Below are 19,527 nucleotides of genomic sequence, written 5' to 3' on the forward strand. Positions count from 1 at the left end.
TGCTTCCCACACGCGCATTGTTGGCCCCACCAGGCCACTGTCCCTGCCGGCTATCCTTTGGCCTCGGTTCCTGAACCCTGTGTGAAACCCCTGGTTCTACAACTTTAGTGCCTGCCACGATCACTTGGACTTACCAGAATGGGCAAGAAGGCCTCATTCCCAATTTCTGATTCTGCAGCTTGAGGGTGGCATGCTGGGCTTGGGCCTGGCCCCCACATAGGGAACTGCTGCCCCAGTCACCCCCAGCATGAGCCTCAGGAGTGGCACCAGAAGGTCTTGCCATAACACAGGGTGTGGGCCAGGCACTCTGCTTCCCCCCTCACCAAAACCACCCCCTGCTGACAGCTCTTCTCCAGCTTCATTTCCTGCCTGCCTTACACCCACTGACTAGAACCTAAGTAAGGTTTTTAGTTTTAATTTGTATTACATTTTGATGGTGTGTACATGCCCGCCCCTGGGGGAGGGGGTTACACATTCGCCACAGACCACAACTGGCAATCAGAGGACAACTTGCTGACGTCGGTTCTTTCTTTCAACATGTGAGTCCCAGTAATTGGTTCTCAAATTTGGTAGCAAGCATCTTTACCCATGGAACCTTTCTGGAAATTTTTTTTAAATTTTTATTTATTTATTCATTTATTTTTTGGACCTAGGGTCATACACTGGCTTCCAAGCTGGCCTTGAACTTGCAACCCTCCTGCCTTAGCCTCCTCAGTGCTGGGATTTACAGGCATGCACCACTACATGCAGCCAGGACCTTTGAGTTTGCACTCTCCTGCATCCCCTGGGCCTGATGTGTATGTACCTCGACACACAAGGCTGTTTCTGGGACCCCCTCCTCCTGTTCCTGTATCACACTACTCTCCTCCCAGCGTTCCTTGGTCTTTCTCGCCCCCAGGCAGGGAAGGGGTGTTCAGTTTCCAGAACTCCCCGTGGCCCTCTACATTAGCAGCAGCTCCTCAGCTTTATCATTGTCTGTGATGGTGCCTATAACCTCATCAAACACAGGTCTTTGTTTTAAAGACAGTCCTGGCTGTCCTGGAGCTTAGTATGTAGACCAGGATGGCCTTGGACTCAGAGATCCTCCTGCCTCTGCCTCCTGAGTGTTGGGATAAAAAGTGTGTACCACCATGCCCAGCCAAACAGCTCTTCACAGGCAAGGCCTGGGTTTCAGTCAGCTGTGCCTCAGGAACTGCTCAGTACTGGCTAAGCATAGGAGCAGCCACAGCACAACTCAGAACTGAACTGCCCTCCCAGTAGAGATAGCCCAGCAGCAGCAGCCACAGGCACAGCCCACATCAGCATCAGCTCACCTGGGTACAAGTGCTGAAGCCATGAACAGGCCCACAGGTGATACCGGGAGAGGCCTGCCTGGCTCTTCTGTGTGACCAACCCTTCCTGTGACTCTAGGCTTTCGCACTTACCCCAACCCCAATGGTCCTACTGTGTGGAGCAGTTCCTTTTCCACCTCCTTGGCAAGCCCTTGCCTTGGCCCTCCCCTGGACTTAGCCAAACCCATCTGCAAGCTACAAGGCTGAGGATGGGGAGCGTTGGCCTCCAAAGACCAACCTAACTGGAAGATAAAGGAACCCATAGGCATAGTTGGCCCAGAGCCCCTGGTTTTGTGGGCCTGTGCTCCAGCAGCCTGCCTGCCTGCCTACCTTGACATAGATGATAGGGATGATCAGCTTGGCCTTGGTAAAGTGACGGGCCACCCGGTACACTGTCTCGGGCACATATTCCAGCACCAGATTTAAATACAGCTCATCTTTCTGGAGGGCAAAGGAGAGATGAAACATTGTAAGGGAAGAGGGAAGGTGTGCAGAGAACAGTGAGGGACAGACAGGACCTCCTGGGAAAGGCAGGCAGGAAAATGGATAGCATCTGAGTATGGCAATACCCCTACACACCTTAGATTCCCAATGTCTCACCTTCTCCCCACTGGAGTAGAAAAAGTACCGTAGCCTCACGATATTGCAGTGGTCCAGCTTACGCATAATCTGCAGCTCTCGGTTCTAGAGGGCAAAGGGAGAATCTCAATACATCCGATTCCCTGCCTCCCTCTGGCCCCAGCACCATCACCTCCACCCCACACCTATTTCTGCTAACAGAGCAGGCAGCTCTTCCCTATGTTCCAAACTCAAGGCTCCAAAGCCTGGGGAGGGAGGAGGGAGGATTAGTCCTTCACCCCCGCCCCCTGCCCCTCACATGCAAGCTGGTGCCTATAGATCAGTTAGTCCTGGGCCACCAATGTCTTTACTTCAACCCGCTTCTTAGAAGTTTCCTAACTACTGCTGGCTGACATGGAAAGCTCAATTATTTCCTTCATAACACCAGCCCTCAGCATCTCTCGGAAAATTTACTGAAGCTAGGCCTGGTGGTGCTGGCCTATGAACACAGCTATTCGTAAGGCTAAGGCAAGAGGATTTCAAGTTCAAGGACAGTCTAGACACACCTTAGTGCGGCTCTGTGTCAAAATAAAGAGAAAAGAGTGCTAGGGATCTAGCTAGCTCAGTGGTAGAGCACTTGCCCAGCATGCACAAACCTCTGGGTTCAATCCCACATACCACCAAAACTAAAGAAATGAGACCACATAAACATCACCACCAAACACGGGCACAAGCAGCCATAGATAGCAGCGGTTGCCTGGTTCACCCCGACCCCCATCACCCTCTATCACCCTCTCAGTTGTGAGTACTGCTACTCACAACTCTTGCTTAGACCCTAGGCTCCATACTTCCAATCTCATCTTCCACTCCATGCCTGAGCCTCTTTCCACTGTCTGTCCCCATCTAGGGCCTCAGAAGTCTTCCCAGATCCCTCTCATCTCTGCAGTTCAGCTCCATCAAGGTCTGACTGACACCCCAGAGCTCCTCCTAAGAGCCTTCACTGACCAGCCCCAGGCCCAGGCTGTTACCCCATCTAATCTGGTACAGTCCTCCACTTCCCTCTCTTTCTCCTGTTAGTTCCCCAGGCCTCTGCTAGCTCACAGAGCACCCTTTCCTCCAGAGACAGAACCCTTCCCTGCACCCAGACAAGTGACTCAAGTGAGCATCAAAAGGCTAGATTCCATTGGGCACCTGCCGACACCTGGGACAGAGCACGACATTCAGAGCTACCAGCATCAGCCTTACCAGACCTTTTCTTCTGGAAGAGATGTGACCAAGTGGTTGAGGAGAAGGACTCGGGAGTCAACAGGCCAGAGCCTCCCCCTGAAGGGCCCCTTACTATGCAGCCTCATTTCTGCTGATGTAGGGCAGGAATAGCAGCAGTACCTGCCCTCAGAAATGCTTCAGGTAAATCAAATTAGAACTTGCCTGTCAAGCACTTACACTAAAGAGATGCCCAGTAAACATTAGCTCTCAGCTATTCTGGAATTTACATTTCCCAGCTTCCTCCCAGTTCATTCCCTTTCTTCCTCTCTCCTGAGGTCCATGCTCAGGTCCCACTGAAATCCCAGACTCAGGCTGGTGAGATGTTTCAATAGATAAAAGTGCTTGCCATGCAAGCCTGATGACCTGAGTTCGATCCCTGGATTCCGCAGTAGTAGGAAAACCAACTCCCAACAGTTGCTGACCTCCACGTGTGTATCATGGCACACATTACTAATATTAAGAACATTAAGTTCCGGATACCATCTCTCTTGCTGGGCACAACTGGCAGTCACTCCCAATCCCCAACCTCCAGTCCACCCAAGCTACCTTGAACCTTTTGTCCTGAAGAACCTTCTTGATGGCCACCAGTTCCCTCGTCTCTGCCAGCCGTGCCTGGTACACGACTCCAAACGAGCCATTGCCAATCACTTTGATGTCGGTGTAAGCCACCTCTTGGGAACGCTCTGGGCCTTGGCCTAGAGTGGCTACCACTGTGGTCACCTTCCCGCTGTCACCTAAGGAACAAAGGGAATACAATCCACTGATCTTTCCTCTTTGGCCACCACAGCCCAGGGAGGGAAAGCTGTTCAAAAAGCTCACTGCAGGGGAAGGGACAGCGATTACTCCGTGACAGAGTAACTGTCTGGCACACATCTTAGGTTCAATGCCTAAGCATGGGGGAGGAGCTTAAGTACTCCAGTGACCTGGAGCCTCTCTCCAAGGAACCCTAAATTCTACTTCCCATATTGGAGGACACTGACATACAAACATACTTTCCATTAAAGGGTAAGCACCTTCTAATTTCTCCTTCTAGCAAACATCAGCAAGTCACTTGGTGGTGGGGGCCACCAACACCTCAGGTATAGAATCCAGCCACACTGGGCTCCCCAGCCTTTGGCCCCTTCTGCAGGGCAAGGCACATGGTACCATCTTCCACTCAAAGGAATAGAAACTATGGGGTGTTCTTTCTTCAGGAAAACTTTGGCCATTCTCAGTCAGAGGGCACTCCCCAGCAAAGTTAGGACCATTACCACTGCTCCTGAGTGACAGAAATGAACCGATCGATCGAAGTGACAATGCCCTGACCCTCCCTTGGGGGTAGGGATGGGGATGCTGTTGCTGTTACCAAACACTTTGCATTGGGATGGGCACTGGCCTGACCTCTCCATCTCTGTGGTCCTGAGGAGCACCTGACCTGAGAATGGAGCAGCTGATCCCCTGGACTGCTAGGGGATATTCTGTCCTGGTGCCCAGTCTCTGAGGAGCAGCAAACCTTGGTGCCATTCCTAGTCATCCACTCCCTTTAGGAAACTTATCAACAAATTCTAATTGGGAGGGGGCAGTGAGTGACATTTTGAAAAATAATCCTATATTGCTTTTTTTTTTTTTTAAAGCCAAAGACAGCCACTTCAAACCCATATTTTATAGTAGGTGTAACCCATGCCATCCTGTTCCATTTTTGCTAAAGGGCCCCCCCCCCCATTTTTTTAAAAGAACACTGCCGGGGAGCTGGATTTGAAGCCCATGTTATTCCCAATCTGTTCTTATTTATAAACAGCAATGATTATATACTGTCCCCATCGGGGACACAAGTCTACACATTTTCAATGGGGTAAAGTGGTAATGTCAGGCCTTATGTTTTAAGCCTGGCCCTGTTCTGTGGGAACATCAGTAATCCTAAATCTGTATTTCGAAGAGATTCAATCCAAATCCCCATTTCTGATGGAAAGGAAATGAACAGTCCCCTTTTTGTATAGGATGGTGGCTGTGATCTTATTCTTGTCTCTTAGGGGACAATAATCCTAGATCACCATTGGCAAGTACTATGACCTCTGATCCTGTTCTCTGGTGGATGGCAACGTCGTCAAGTACCCGAGACCTTGATACTGGATACAGGAAGAATGGGGCCTGTGACCTCTGTTTCTTGGATGTTGGTAATTCTGATTCTAAACTCCAAGTGATGGTAACCCCGAAACTCCTTTATCTGGGAAGACAGAGAGCTCAGATCCCAGCCTGAAGCAGCACGGTGACCTCGAGCTTCTGTCTGAGTACATGAAAGAATCTGATCGCCGTTTGACGGGCTTGGGAAACCCAGATCACCACCCCACAGGGCGCCCCTAAGTACTCACGGCCCAGCTTCACTCCGGGCGGCGGGAAGCTAGTGCCCGCGCCGGGGCCGCCGCTGCCTCCTCCGCCGCTGCCGCTGGGGCCACCCCCGGAGCTCGAAGCTCCCACGCCCCCACCCATAGCCCCGACTGACGCCTTCCCGCCGCCAGTGCCTCCTGGGCCGGAGGCCGAGCCCCCGGGGCCGCCGCCACCGCCTCCGCCTCCGCCGCCTGGCTCCGCAAACGAGCTGGTCCGCGCCCGGCCCGAGCCCCCAGGGCCGCCTCCCGAAGGCCCGCCGCCACTCATGGCGCCGAGCGCAGGCCCAGGCCGCGGGGCTCGGGCTGCCTGGGCTGCCCCCGCCGCTGCCTCTGCCGCCGCCTCCCCTGGGCTCCGGCCTCTTCCAGGCCGCGCCGTTCGGGCTCCGGCTCCGGCCCAGCGCCCGCCGCGGGGCACGCCGGGAGATGAAGTCCCTCTGCGGTCGGCTTCGTTGTCGCCACCCACGACTCGCACAGCACGCCGGGAAATGGAGTTCTCAAGACCTCAGAGTAGCAGGCAGCGCGGGGGGGGGGGCGCCGCGGGGGTTCCGCGCTGCACGTCGGGAAATAGAGTCCTGGGTAATGTCATCCGACTCTGCCAGAAGACAACATGATCGGAAAACACAGCCAGAGCCACACACTCACGACACAGATGCAACAGCAAACCCCATCGGGTATCAGAAATGAAACCTTATCTACTTCATTCTCGAGCGGCATCCAAGCCAGAGGCATGCCGGGAAATGGAGTCCAGTTACCCGCCTACTCTATGGGCTGTCGGAGACTTCCTGAGCCGGGTGCATTCTGGGAAATCGAGTCCGCACTCGCGAATACTCAGTTCTTGAACTGTGAAGCACACTGGGAAATGGAGTCGTCACCACGCCCTCACCGCATTGCAGGTGTAGACGGGCTTATAAAGCACGCGAAGAAATGAAGTCTCAAGTGGTCCTCACACCCCAAGTACATACTGTAACTGGAAAAGATAGGGTAGGAAATGGAGTAGGCATCGCACTCTCTCTGCCCAGTTAGCTGCGCCGCAGTTCCTTCCGGGAAATGTAGTCGACACCAAGAGTTAAGTGCGTTGCTTCAGTGAGCCTGATGTCTTCTGGGAAATGAAGTTCAAGACAGCTTTGAGGAAGAGGATGGGAGCTACCATCAGCCAGAGCATGCTGGGAAAAGTCCACAGTGGAATCTGACTCTTTGTGAAGCTAGGCGCAGAGGCTTCTTGGGAACTGTAGTCCACAGGGAGCCCTGTGGCCGGGAGTGTGGGTGAAAGGTTAAGGACGGCAGTTCCCAGGGGGAACTGTAATGAGTTACAATGTCTCCTCCCTGGTCCCTAGGTCCTAAGAATGAGCCTAAGCCGATCCGTGACTGCTGGAAAAAGGAGTCCCAAGTGGCCACATATTGGGAAGAGAAAAACGTTTCCTCCCGGCGTTCTCAAAGGACTGGATAAACAGTCCCGTGTCTCAGAACACTTGTTTTCAGATATCCTACCTTTCTCTAGTAATATGGTTAAGACCAAGAGGGTGAGCTGCCCAGTTATATATTATATATAGGTAGGTAGGTAGATAACTATTTCTGTCCTGAACCCCCACTCAATTTTCTAAATTACAGGATCCTAGAGAATCCAAAAGAAGGGGACCGGCTACAAAAAGCAGTTTCAGCTTTCCTGCGCCTGTTGAGGCGCCCCGTTTACCGACTAATACCCGGAAGAAAAGAAGTAGCTCCAAAGGATACTGGGAAACTGTGTGTGTGATCAAAGTGCTGTCCTCTCTCTGTGCTTTACTTTACTTGCAGCCTGTGTTCGTACTAATTGTTGGGGATTTTCTGAAGCCTAACGTCCAGTCGACTCGGTCAGTTCCCGACTGCAATTCTCACTGGACACGGAGACAGATTAGGGCTAACGCCTCTTTAGACTACGTTATCCAGAAGGCAAAGCGCGAGTACTTCCGTCCCCTTTGCAAGCCTGCACACTTCATGCTCGGACTGGAGAGGGCGTTTCTGGAGCAGCACAGACGAATGGATGGCTGCCGCCCTCTGACGGCTGCTCGGAGTTGAAAAGTAAAATTTAAGTCAAGCCCTAAGGTATAGGACCAAGAAGTCTCACTCGGGTGTGCGGCAGAATATAACTGATTATTTAACCGCCAGAACCCGTGGGACCTGAGCAGTGGGCTGGTCTTTGCATTGAGCTCCGTTGGGGCATTGGAGGGCGAATGTCAGAGATGATCTGTAAAATGTTTCCAACTGTCTAAGAGGGTCCTAAAGATGTTTGGAGGAATTGATGGGGAGCCATGAAGAGATAAAAGAAGTCTTTGATAGACTATAAGAGGCGGAAAACAATTGTTTGGGGCATGATGGAGAAATCTCAAGAGATCTCTGTGAAAGGTATGTGAGAGAATGAGAAATTACGAAGATCTCCGAGCAGCCTGAACAGGTGAAGGATGGCTAAGAAACACAAGGGAGAGACTTTGGAGTTGTGTGGGTTCATGGGAGGAGGGCTATTGTTGCGAATGGGATTTTAGGTGGAATGAATTCATCTGTAAAATGCCCTTGAAAGATTTGAGGACTTTCTAGTTAGAAGCAAAGATCTCAGGACCAAAGTCATGTGTCTTTTGTGTTGTTTCTTTTGAGAACAGGGTCTCAGCTCACACTGGCCTCAAGTTCACTACGAAGCTAAAGATGTCTTCCTGACCTTCCTGCTTAGGCCATGCTGGGATTACAGGCGTGTACCACTAAGACGGGTTTGTGATGCTGGGAACTGAACCCAAGGGTCTTGAACATGGAAAACAAGCGCTCTACCAACTGAGCCACATCTCCAGCCCTCTCTTCTTCTCTTCTGAAATAGAGCCTCCTCTGCCATGGTGGTGCACACCTTTAATCCCAGCACTTGGGGAGCAGAGGCAGGCAGATCTCTGAGTTCAAGACCAGCCTGGTCTACAGAGTGAGTTCTAGGACAAACAGAGCCACACAGAGAAGCCTTGTTTCAAAAAACCAAAAAGGAGAAGAAATAGGGTATTGTTCTGTAGCAAGGCTAGCCTCGAACCAGAAGCCATCCTCCTACCGGCTGAGCCTTCCCAGCGCTTGAGGCATGTGCCACTACACTGGGCTCAGGGCATTTTGCAGGAAATGTTCCAGGCCTGCAAATGGATTTAGGTGGGCGATTAAAGACCTGGGGAGAGCTGTTGTCTTTAAGGCCAAATATTACCTGTGACATCCCACACAGTCAAAATCTGGGGTAACAAGTTTGATTAGACCAAGGTCTGACCTCTGGACAGGTTCTGAAGCTGAACACTTACCAGTCATGTGATTAGAAGTGCTTTGAAGGGTTCTGCTGAGGCTACTAACCAGTCCTGCTTCTTTCTTGCAATGACAACATCCGCCTTCCTCTATCACCCCACTAGCAATTCAGCTGCATCTACGTTGCCAGGAGATATGTCTCATCCCAACTTCCAGAAATAACCCAGTGGTTCCCACCCCAGGGAATGGCTTACATCACCCAGGAGAGGGAGCAGTTGCCCACAGGCTGCCACAGGAGCCTGTTTCTTGCCAGTATCCCAGTCCTGGATCGTCTCCTCACTGCCAACTGAAGGCATCATCTGGGACCACCCACCCCGGGGTTGGCACGGGCTGAAGTTTAAGTGCAAGAGTAGACAGCAGTTGCCAGTTCAATGTTCGTTCCCCCTCAGGGCCGCACAGGGTGGTGTTTTATAGCGAAGCCAGTCCAACAGGCCTGAGTTCTCAATTCCCACTCTTATCGCTTAGCAACTGTATGGCCTTGGGGGAACCCCTTCCCCCTTTCTGGGCCTCAGGCATCACACCTGCACTGCTCAGGTGGGGTTTGTATCCACCAGCAATCACAACCTGAATTCTTCATGCTTGTTAATAGTTCCTTCAGGACTCAGCTCTCCAATCTGGTTTTCTAGCTTTATGAGCTCATCATCGACCAAATCCTAAGATCTCGGACACCTTGATCTGGAATCAGCCATCTTGGCTTGCCACTGGAAAATCCAGTTGTTGCAAGACCACAGGATTTGGAGCCACTTGACTGAATATCTCAGCTCTAGGTCATTGGCAAGTTTAATGAAGCCCTTTGTTGAATACTTAAAGAACCAAAATGCTTGGATATATGACACACGGTATGTCGAGACCAGCTACCTTTAATGGGATAAATCCCTCGCAAGACCCGCTGGCTAGGGGTATCACTCTGGTGGGACACAGATTACCCATTATCTTGGAGGGTTTAAGATTTAGTTCTATTGGGGCTGGAGAGATGGCTTGATGGTTAAGAAGAGCATTGGCTGCTCTTGCAGATGTCCAAGGGTCAGTTACCAGCATCCAAGTTCATAGCCATCTCTATCTCCTTCCAGAGCATCTGACACTCTCTTCTGACCTGGGGCACAGTCAGCACACAGGATAACACAAATATGCATATAGACCAAACACTCATATAAATTCCTTAAAAGATTTTTATTAATGTGTAAATCTGTGTGAATGTATGCCAATTCTGCATGGATGCCAGGAGCCAGAAGAGGGCAACAGATGCCCTGGAGCTGGAGTTACCAGTTGTCATGACCACCCTACATGGGACCTGGGAATGGAACTGAGATTTTTCTGGAAGAGCAGACTCTCCAGCCCAAGATCTGCATTTCAAGACATTGCCGGGCTCACTGCAGAAGGATCCCAGCAGTGATAACACAACACTCCCCTTTTGTTATATGGCCCAGGCAGGTCTTAAACTTACCTCATCAAGTGCTGGAATTATAGGTGCGGACCACTAAACCCTCCTCCTTGTACATTTAAGGGAGATGAGCAGCGTACTAGAGTAGTTCGAAGTACAAGACCCTCAACTGGGGACCTGATCAGGGTGTGGCTTAGCAGTCAGAGCCGGAGGGAAAAGCAATTCAGATAACAGGAGAACCAGAGACAACAGGCTCAACCCTGGTGAGGGTCCAGAGGCAGCTTGGATGGTAAGAAACCAGTCAAGGAATACCAGACCAGAGAAAGCCAGAGACCTTAATCATCACCTTTGAGGTTTGTGCCACCTGAGAGCAGGCCAGTAACTCCCCAGGCCTATGTGACCTGTTCAGGTGGAAGCAGGTGTGTCTAGACCTGTCCAGAATTAAGGCAAGCCTGTGGCGATGCTGCGGCTGGCTGCACCCAGTACCTAGGACAGATTACCACAGGCAAAGGTCCAAAGTTTTATTGTTTTGAATACATTCTCCAGCAGCCCCTTAGGTCCCACCCCACCCTCCATTCCCAATACAGAATAAGGCTTGACCACAGCCCTCCAGGCCACCCCTGGGACCCCAGCCGGGAGGCAGAGAGGGGCTTCCAGTTTGGTTTCAAGGGACCCCCTTCCTGTCCCCTGACCCACCTGCCCATGGGCCAGACCTAGGAGCAGCTGGGGGTGGGTGTGAGGGGACTGGACCAGGACCGGGGCGGGGTGGGGGACAGGCACTTGTAGAGATTTGTGGCCCATAGGCGGCACCCCTCGCCTTCCTCTGCCTCCCACCCCACCACCCCCACAGAATTTTTGGTTTATAAAATTGTCCCTCTGGCCCCTGCTGCAACCTTGTGGGGTATAAGAAACCCAGGCACTCACAGCCCCTGGAGGGGCAAGGAAGGCAGGGTCAGGGCTGGGGGTGGGGTGTGAAGGGGGGAGGACGAGGTAAGAGGCAGAGAAGAGGGAGGGAGACAAGGCTTTACTTCCTACGATTGTAATTTTAAAAAAAAGTTCCTGGGTGTTCAAGGCCAGAGCCTCTGTTCAAATAGAAATCCTCAGAATGGAGGTGCCCCCCCTTAACACCCCCCTCCCGCCCCCCACCACCACTTTGCCCAGAACTCAGAAACCCAGAGATAAGGAGATTAGCCCCTAGTCCTGGGCACCCACCCACCCTACCATTAAAAAAAAAAAATTTAAAAGTTTTATACAAAATGTGGGGAGGAGAAAGGGAGGAGGCAGGGAGGAGACTGAGGGAGCTGCCCTCACCTCCAGGGCTTTGGGGGGGGAGGGGGTTAAGGCAGCAAAAGCTCAGGGAAGGGGGGGCACACGGGGCCCTTGCCCACGGCTCTCAGGAATCACGATGCTCCAGGGAGAGCTGCGCTGTGGCGTGCTGGAGGTCAGAGCTCACCCGCCGTGGGGTGAGGGGCCCCCCGGCCTCCCCAGGGCCTGTGTCCCCACGCACCTTCTTGTCCTCACCCTCGTCCTCAGGGCCCCCGGAGAGGCCCCCGCCCCCCTCCAGGCGACAGTCTTCACTCCAGCGCCGCTTAAAGCGAAGTTTCAGGGGCATGCACTGGGCCGCCCCAGGTGCCTCTCCGGGCTCTGGCTTGGGGGGAGCAGGTGGGGCCCGGGGGGTCTTGAACACCTCCCCGTCTTCCTCATCCTCGTCACTGATATCAGTCACCTCCACCTCCTCGGACTCGCCTTCTGAGATGGGCTCCACCTTGATCTGGGGTGGCGGCGGCGGCGGAGGGGCCAATGCCCCTGCCCCCTCAGCCAGCCCCCCTGGGCTCCCGCCACACTTGTCGGCGGCGGCGCCTGCTGGAGCCTTCTCTCCAGCTGCCCGCTGCCGGCGTCCGAGCGGGGGCGGCTGCAGCTTAAACTTGAACGGGGATGAAGAGGAGGAAGAGGAAGACGAGGCTGAGGAGGGGACCGGCGGGGTCTCGGGTGCCATGGGCGGCAGCGGGCACTTGTCAGGGCGCTGGGGCTGGGGCACCACCAGCCCAGGGTAGTGCAGGAAGGCGCGGGGACTGAGGTGGTAGTTGTAGACGCTTTGGGTGTGGGCCTGCAGGTACCGTTTCATGTCCTCGGGGCTGAAGGAGAAGTGCGAGCCTCCCCCTGAGCCACCAGGGCCCCCACCGCCACTAGGGTACATGGGACTCAACGTGGGTGAGGGTGTGTAGGCCAGGTGGGTGGGGGTCATAGGCAGAGCTGGGGAGAGCTGAGGGGGTAGAAGGGAGCCAGGCCCCGCCAAAGGAGACACAGGGAAGGGGCTCAGGGGTTCGGGGCCACCCCGGGGCCGGGGGTAGACACGGAAGACACCAGGGTCATGCGGGAGGCGGGCCAGGGGGGGCCCTCGGAAGGCACCCAGCTCTGGAGGGCCAGGTGGTCGTGCCCGGGGGTCCTCTCCCAAAGGCTCCTCCAGCTCTGAGGTGCCATCACTACAGTCACTGACTGAGCCGCGGCCCAAACGTCGGGCTACCACAGCAGAGAAGAGAGAAGAGGAAGATGAAGAGCAGGCCGGTGGAGATCGGGGATCCTCGGTGGGGGACAGCACCTCGGAGGGCGTTGAGGGAGGGAAGCGGAAATGGCTGCCACCCGACGGCACTGGAGGGGCACTTTGGGGCACTGCACCCCCTGACAAGAGAAAGGAGATTTGGCATCAAGATCTCTGGTCCATGCTGGACACAGAAGACCCACCTCTTCATTCACTCCAGGCCATGCATCCCCCACACTCACCGGCCAGACCCACGTCGATGAAAGGGTAATTAACCAGCACCAGTTTGTTGAAGTTGAACTTGTAGGTGAACCGCTTCCCCTTGGTCTTGTGCAGAATTCGCTTGTTATAATAATAGCTGTGGGCACAAAACACCATGGGGCCATCAAGCTACACTCCACAAGACCTGGGCACCATGGCATGTGGCTGGGTGCCACTCATAAAGGGTACCCAATAGCCTAAGGCCATAAAAGAGAAATCAAGTAGCCAGAGAGTGAGGACCACACTAGACGCTCCAGTGTGACTACATTCTCTGCCTAGGACACCTCCGTGTGACCCAAGAGCTCCAAGGGACAGACTTCACGCAGCTAGAAGATCTTATAGAGCTAGACATCAAACCCAAAAACCTGCCCTCATGCACCAGGGGTTTCCAACCATGGGGACCTGCCACATGTCCTCTGGGGCCCACAGCCCCTCCTCACCGCAGGGCCCGGCTCAGCTTGTCATAGTTCATCTGGGGCTTGCACTTGCGGACCCCCCAGAGGCGGGCCACCTCATCAGGGTCCTTGATGACAAATTCCCCGTAGTCCCCTTGCCAGGCAATGACGCCCTGGTACTCCTCCTTCCGTAGCAGCTCCAGGATAAAGTGCCACAGCTGGATCTGCCTCGAACCAGGGGATGACTCCGGCTTGTAGGCCCAATCTGGGAAGGCAAACCCTAGGGACAGGAGACAGGGAGTGGCCTAGGGTCAAGATGCCAGGTTGGGGGCTCGGGGAGACACCCCAGAGTCCACCTCCTGCCCAGCCCCTCAGCCTCCCGAAGACCCAGACCCGAAGGTGACAGTCTGTGTGTCTGTGTGAAGGGGCTAGACAGGAGGCTAGGAGGAGGGGAAGCTGCAGCCCGCTCCAGCGACACCGGCAGAAACAGGAAACCAACGGCGGCGGGTCCCGGGGCCAGTGCCAGGGGGCCAGGCACCAAGCCAGGATGGCGGGCAGGGCTGCCAGTGGGGGAGGGGGAGGGGCAGGAAAGGGCACACGTGGCCAGCAGGATGGGGGTACAGCCCTCTCTATGTACCCCTACTTCCATTTGGAGCCAACAGTGCCCACCCACCCACCCCCAGCTTTTGTGGTCCTCTCCTTGCAAACATATATGATCTTTCCTCTTAGACCCATGGAAGCTCTCACTCCCACCCAGAGCTGGAGAAGATTTTTTTTTTTTCTTAAAAGGACCAGGCCGGGTGGGGTGGCTGGTTGACGATGAGGTCAGCGCTTGCACACACAGAGGCTTCTGTCTTCCCTTGAGAGTGAAACCCAGACTGTCTGAGAGAGCCCCCCCTCCACCCCCCACAGCACTGGACCCTCTGAGCCACAATGGCCTCCCCCAGTCCATCCTTAGGACCGGGATGGAAGGGACCTGGCCCAGACAGAGCCCAAGCAGGCCCAGAACTGTCCCCTTCCTCCCTCTCCGGCCATCTCATCCTCAGTTTACTCCCAGCCCACCTGCTGGCCCGCCCCCAGCAGTAACCTTGGGTAGAGGTTGGCAGTGGGCTGACTTGGTCCCTAGAGGGGGGTGGGCAGCCTGGGGTGGGGGGGCTGCGGTTGTTATTTCCCAAACCCCCGGGTAATCAGGGGCCATCAATAATTCAGCACTAGGCAGCCGGTAATGGAGGGGTGGGAGGAGGGAAAGGGGAGGAAGGGAAGGAAGGAGGGAGGCAGATCAGGGGCCCTAGAGCCACTACAGAAAGAAGACCAAGGTATATGGCTAAAAATGGGCGGGGTCCCAAGCCCTAGCCAAACTGGTACCCCCCTCCCTTGGGCCCAGCTCAAGCAGAAACCAACCAGGCCTCGGTGCAGGACTGAGCCTCCCCAAAGCCTCAACCCCAATGTGAAATCCAGAAGAGGTTCCTTCCCCTTGAGAAGGCAGAGACCAGTAGTTCCACTCCTTCAGGGACCACCTTTTCCAAATGGGTTCGTTTCTCAGTGTTCCCCTGCACAGACTTCTTGGGAACCCTGGGCCTAGGTAGGAAGGGATGGCCAGTTCAGCCATCCCCTCCCCTAGTCCATATGCCCCATTCAGAAATCCCCGCCTCAAACCAGCCAGCCCCTGCCAGGTTCCAGGAACCTGATTTCTAGAGGTTTGGGACCTGAGCCCAGAGTCCTGAACCAGCAGCCCTACTCAGGTTAGCAGGGGCAGCCCCTGACAAACCCTTCTAAGGACCCCGGCACCCAAGCCTCATCCTTCTCTTGGGAATCCAGGTGTCACCCCATTATCTCTGTCCTGCTACAGAGAACCAAAGTCCCAGGACATCCTCTAGGGTTCAGGGGTCTTTGTGAACCCAAGTAATCAAATCACCCCTCCATATACCCTGGAGCCACCTCCAAAAATCTCCTGACTCCCATCAGGGCACGAAGCTCCACACTACTCCCACCTCCGTTCCAATCTGACTCCCAGTCCCAAGGGGGGGGGGGGACACTGAAGTCCCTAAGACATCAGTCTGGAGGTGGAGGGGTGTACTGACTTCCACCCTCCCCCCCCAAAATTAAAGCCACCCTTCCCAGCCCACCAGCCCCAGCCTCCGTGTCCCGGTAACCAGGCAACGTGTGTGCAGCGACAGTCCTGGGAGCGGGGGAGCAGGAGGCTAAAAATAAACTTTGCAGAAGAGAGGGAGAGAGACTACATGCAACACAAAGGGAACTCGGAAAGGAGGTGGGGGGGCTCTGGAAAGCCCTCAAGCCCACATTCTGGGAGCTGTCCCAGGCCCCCTCGTTAACCTCCTTCCCTGAGCAACACCACCCCCGGGCCTAGACCTCGGCTGCCACTTCTGGCAGCGACCCCTCCTCAAGCCCAGGCCCACCCCAGCACCACCCTTGTACCAGCTTTCCTCATCAGGACACAGCATACACGAGGGCCTGTTCCCAGCTTTGGGGAGGGGACGGAGTGGGGGTGACGTCAGGGTGTCTCAATGGGGCTCTGTTCCCCAGGCCTTGGAGCCAGGAGCCAGGCACCGGCAAGGAGACCATGTGTGTGTTGTATACGGGTCCACGTGCTTAAATCACGGAAACACCAGCTCTGCAGCAAGAAAGCTTGAGAGTACAGGACCTCTCCGGCACGGGGGTCCAGTGAGGTTGGGAAACAGCAGCTGCAACTGAGTTAGAAGGGCTCCAGAAACACAGACAGGGTGGAGAGGTGGCTGCAGACAGGAAGGGCTGTGATGGCTGGGTCCCAGCAGGCACACCTGGATATCCCAGACTGTGCAAGCCTGGCTGGGGGCACAAGTTCTGGGAAACCATCCCCAACTTAACATAAATGCCTAAACTTTTTCCTTATGGGATTATAGGGGTCAGATAGGAGGGGGGGGGGGTCGAGGAAAAATACGCCTGCCTCCCGGGGGGCCTGAACACCTCCCCCACTCCAGGCAGACCTCGATGGCGCCAGAGCCGGGAAGAAAACAGGAAGTGGGAAACAGCCACGGCGGAGTCGAGAAGCGCCGGGATGGAGGATCGGATGGAGGGGCGCGCGGGGGCCGGCAGTCGGAGAGACAGACCGACCTGGAGGCCGTTCTGGTCCCCCGCCTTCCCCTGAGAAGCTACACGCGACCAGGACCCCAGGCAGGGTTGCACTGGCCCTACAGGTCCCGTCAAGCCAAGGCCCGTAACGCAGAGGGAAGACAAGGCGGGGTTGTCTGGGCGCCTCGGTCCCCTCCCCGGGCGAGGCGAGGCTCCGGCTGCCCCCAGGGCCCGGCAGCCCGTGAGCCAGTGGGAGTCGGGGAGTAAGTGGGACGCACGTGACTGACCCTACGGCACAGCGCACCCCTGCCCCACCCCCGCCCCCTCCTCGGCCCCAATCCCCTGGCGCCGGAGCCCCACTCCGAGCCCTTTAAGAGCCGCCCCCACCCGCCGAGCAGGGAGGTGGGGTGGGTGGGCCGGTCAGGGCACACACCCGCACATAGGAGCCCGAGCCGCGGCCGCCGCCGGGGGAAGGAAACAAGTTTGAACAGCGGCGCCCGGCCCCCTTCCCCCCCTCCCTCGTCCCCGCCCCAGGCCGGATTCCGACGGGGCAGACGGGCAGGGGGCGGCGAGGCCCCCTCCACCGCCGCCACCACCACCCCCCCGCACGCCCGGGCGCAAAGTCCAGCCTGTGCAAGCCCGGGGGCGGCGGGGGAGGGGATGGGGGAAAAGTCCGAGTGGGAGGGGGGTTAATCCTGCTGCCCCCCGCCCAGCGAACGGGGGGGGGGAGGGGAACCCTGGCCCCTTAAGGAGGAGCAACTTGGCGGGGAAGAGAGGGGCGGAGGAAAAGACGGCCCGCTGAAAGAGAGGAGCAGGATCGAGGAGGGGGAAGGACGATGAGGGAGCCTCTGCATTCTCCCCCCCCCCTCCCAATCTTTCCCACCCTTCTCAACTCCCGGCCTCCGCCCGCGCCGGAGGAGGGTACCCAGGTCTCCCCTGAGCCACCTTAAAGCGGCGCGTTCTAAGGTCGGAAACAAAAAGTTCCTTTTTCGAACGTTCGGGCTGCGCTTTGGAACTTTGCGACTCAGCGCGGGCGGGGGAGCGAGGAGGCAGACGGGGGAGGGGCGGTGCAGCTCGGACCCCGAGTCCCGTGCTCCCCACTCACGCCCTGCTCCAGGCCATCCAGTATCCCGCTCACCCGGTGCGGGGCACGCGCCGCCGTGAAGGTCACGGGCCGGACCGCGCAGCGCAGAACCGAGCACAGCGGCCCCTGTACCGAAACCCCCCCCTCGTCCCGCACACGTCCCGGCCCCCGGAGTGCAACGTGACAGAACGACAGGGAGGGACTCCGCCACCCCAAGGATCCGTGAGAGCCCAGGTTGCCGGGTCCCGGCAAGGGAAAGGCAAGCACCCGCAGCACCCGCAGCATTCCAAAAGGATCCACGGAATTGGGGCTCCCAGGCAGCACCCCAGCTCGCGCCGCGAGAAGCAACAGGTCTCGAGTGCTCGGGGGTCCCCCAGAACTGGGGATCAATCGGGCTCCCCCTGAACCCCTTCAGCCCCCGCCCAAAGTTTTTCCTCCCGGTTTCCCGGGGCAACAAGTCTCCCCCACACGTGCTGCCCCCGCCCCCACCTGTGTCCGCCGGGGTCTTCATGCTGGGGGGCCCGGGGCAAGGCGCCCCGACTCCGGGCCGCTGCTCCTGGTGCCCGCGTTGCCCCGTCCCGTCCCGCGCCCGTTGGGACGCCCTCGCCGCCGCACCCGGCCTCGCCTCTCAGAGCCTCTCCCCTCCCCGCCGCCGCCTCCCGGGTTAATATCGCACTCCGGGGCCGGGACGCCCACGCCCCCCGGCCGGCGACGTCACCACCGCGTCGCCATGGAGACACTGTGCCCGCCCCCTCCCGCGCACTCACACACGCTTGCCGGCGCGCAGCCACTAAGGACTGGCCGGCTCTTGGCTTAAAGGGGCCGCGCGGCGGGGGAGGGAGGAAGAAGAGGGCGGGGAGGGGCTGGGGGGTCCTGGGGGTCACGACCCTTCTTGGAGGCTCTAAGTCAGCAGAACTTAAGTCTTCAGCACTCACTACCTGCTGCCTCCCTTCTGCCTTTTCCTGGCTCCAGAGTTTCTTTTGGGACCTTTCGGAGGAAAGGAATTTTATGAAGGGGGACGATCAGAAATTTTTGTGGGGAAGGGGCAGAATCTTCTCCGCAGGGGGCGGAGTCTGGATCTTGGAGAATGATCAAGAGCATAGCCATTTCCCAGCCTGGGTTTACCCAACCCCCCTCAACCCCGAGCCTGAAAGAGGGCAGCTGTCCAGGGGTGGGGTGGAATGGGTGGGAAACATTTCCCAGCATCGGAAATGGGGAGGCGGCTGTACCCTCGGCTCCCGTGGTGATGGGGTCTTGGCCTTCCTGATAGACCCAGTCCAGCTGGGGAGGAAGTGACCAGAGGATGCATTCGGGAGCCCCCACAATCATCACCGTCCTCAGGCTGCAGCTGTCCTGGGAGCGCGGCCGGAGGTACCCCCACCTCCACACTTGGAGCAGGGGGTTCCGGAGATAGAGCCAGGATGCTGGGGGCGACCCAAGTCTGAACAAATGTGCTCCGGAGGAGCATTTGGGGGTGAGAGGAAGACAGGGCTTAAGACCAAAGGCCTGAGCGTAGGGGAAGTGTTAAGTCTGTGTTCTCTGCAGCAGATGGGAGGAATGGATGGAGCCTGAGGCTGGGAAACAGGAAATCGGGGTACCGATCGGATGCAGGTAGGCAGCCTGCAGCGGGGTAGAGGGCAAGCAGAAGCTATATTTTCACAAGCTAAGCATAAACACAGTCTCAGGGAAAATGAAAAATAAACCGGAGTTAGCAAAGCGATGTAGGGCTAGGAGACTGAAAAGATGATGAATCAGACTCAGCCGGAAAGAGGGAGGGCCCATCGGGTTCAGGCTATAGGTTCTTAGTGCTTCAGCCCCAAACTTCTCCGTTGCTGGGTTCCCATTTAGCCTTTAAACTAGCTCACCAGTGCTTCAGAGACGTCTCATGCGCCTCCTTAGGGAGACCATTGGCCTCCAGGGAAGTGTCACCCCCTTGGGGAATTATGTAACCTTGCCTACGGACAGTGCAGCTCCCCACGGATATGTCAC

General features: G+C 56.4%; 2 protein-coding genes across 2 annotated transcripts in view; both read right to left on the bottom strand.

Annotated features, from left to right (window-relative positions):
• Gsk3a (glycogen synthase kinase 3 alpha) overlaps nt 1-5,916 on the bottom strand; it is a 9,465-nt gene extending 3,549 nt beyond the window's left edge. The window contains exons 1-4 of the mRNA XM_006988103.4: nt 5,504-5,916; nt 3,702-3,889; nt 1,932-2,015; nt 1,662-1,772 (exon numbers count right to left, since the gene is read on the bottom strand). Of these exons, the coding sequence (XP_006988165.3) occupies nt 1,662-1,772; nt 1,932-2,015; nt 3,702-3,889; nt 5,504-5,786 (666 nt within the window). The 5' untranslated portion in view covers nt 5,787-5,916. The remainder of the gene's footprint in view (nt 1-1,661; nt 1,773-1,931; nt 2,016-3,701; nt 3,890-5,503) is intronic.
• A 4,781-nt stretch (nt 5,917-10,697) lies between these two features.
• Nucleotides 10,698-18,187, bottom strand: Erf (ETS2 repressor factor). Its single transcript, XM_006988072.4, has 4 exons — nt 18,028-18,187; nt 13,431-13,665; nt 12,972-13,087; nt 10,698-12,869 (listed from the first exon to the last, which is right to left on the bottom strand). The coding sequence occupies exons 1-4, from the start codon at nt 18,047-18,049 to the stop codon at nt 11,584-11,586; spliced, it is 1,659 nt and encodes a 552-aa protein (XP_006988134.1). The 5' UTR covers nt 18,050-18,187; the 3' UTR covers nt 10,698-11,583.
• Nucleotides 18,188-19,527: the final 1,340 nt, after the last annotated feature.

This window comes from Peromyscus maniculatus, chromosome 1 (genome assembly GCF_049852395.1).
Source record: "Peromyscus maniculatus bairdii isolate BWxNUB_F1_BW_parent chromosome 1, HU_Pman_BW_mat_3.1, whole genome shotgun sequence".
NCBI classification, from domain to species: Eukaryota; Metazoa; Chordata; class Mammalia; order Rodentia; family Cricetidae; genus Peromyscus; species Peromyscus maniculatus.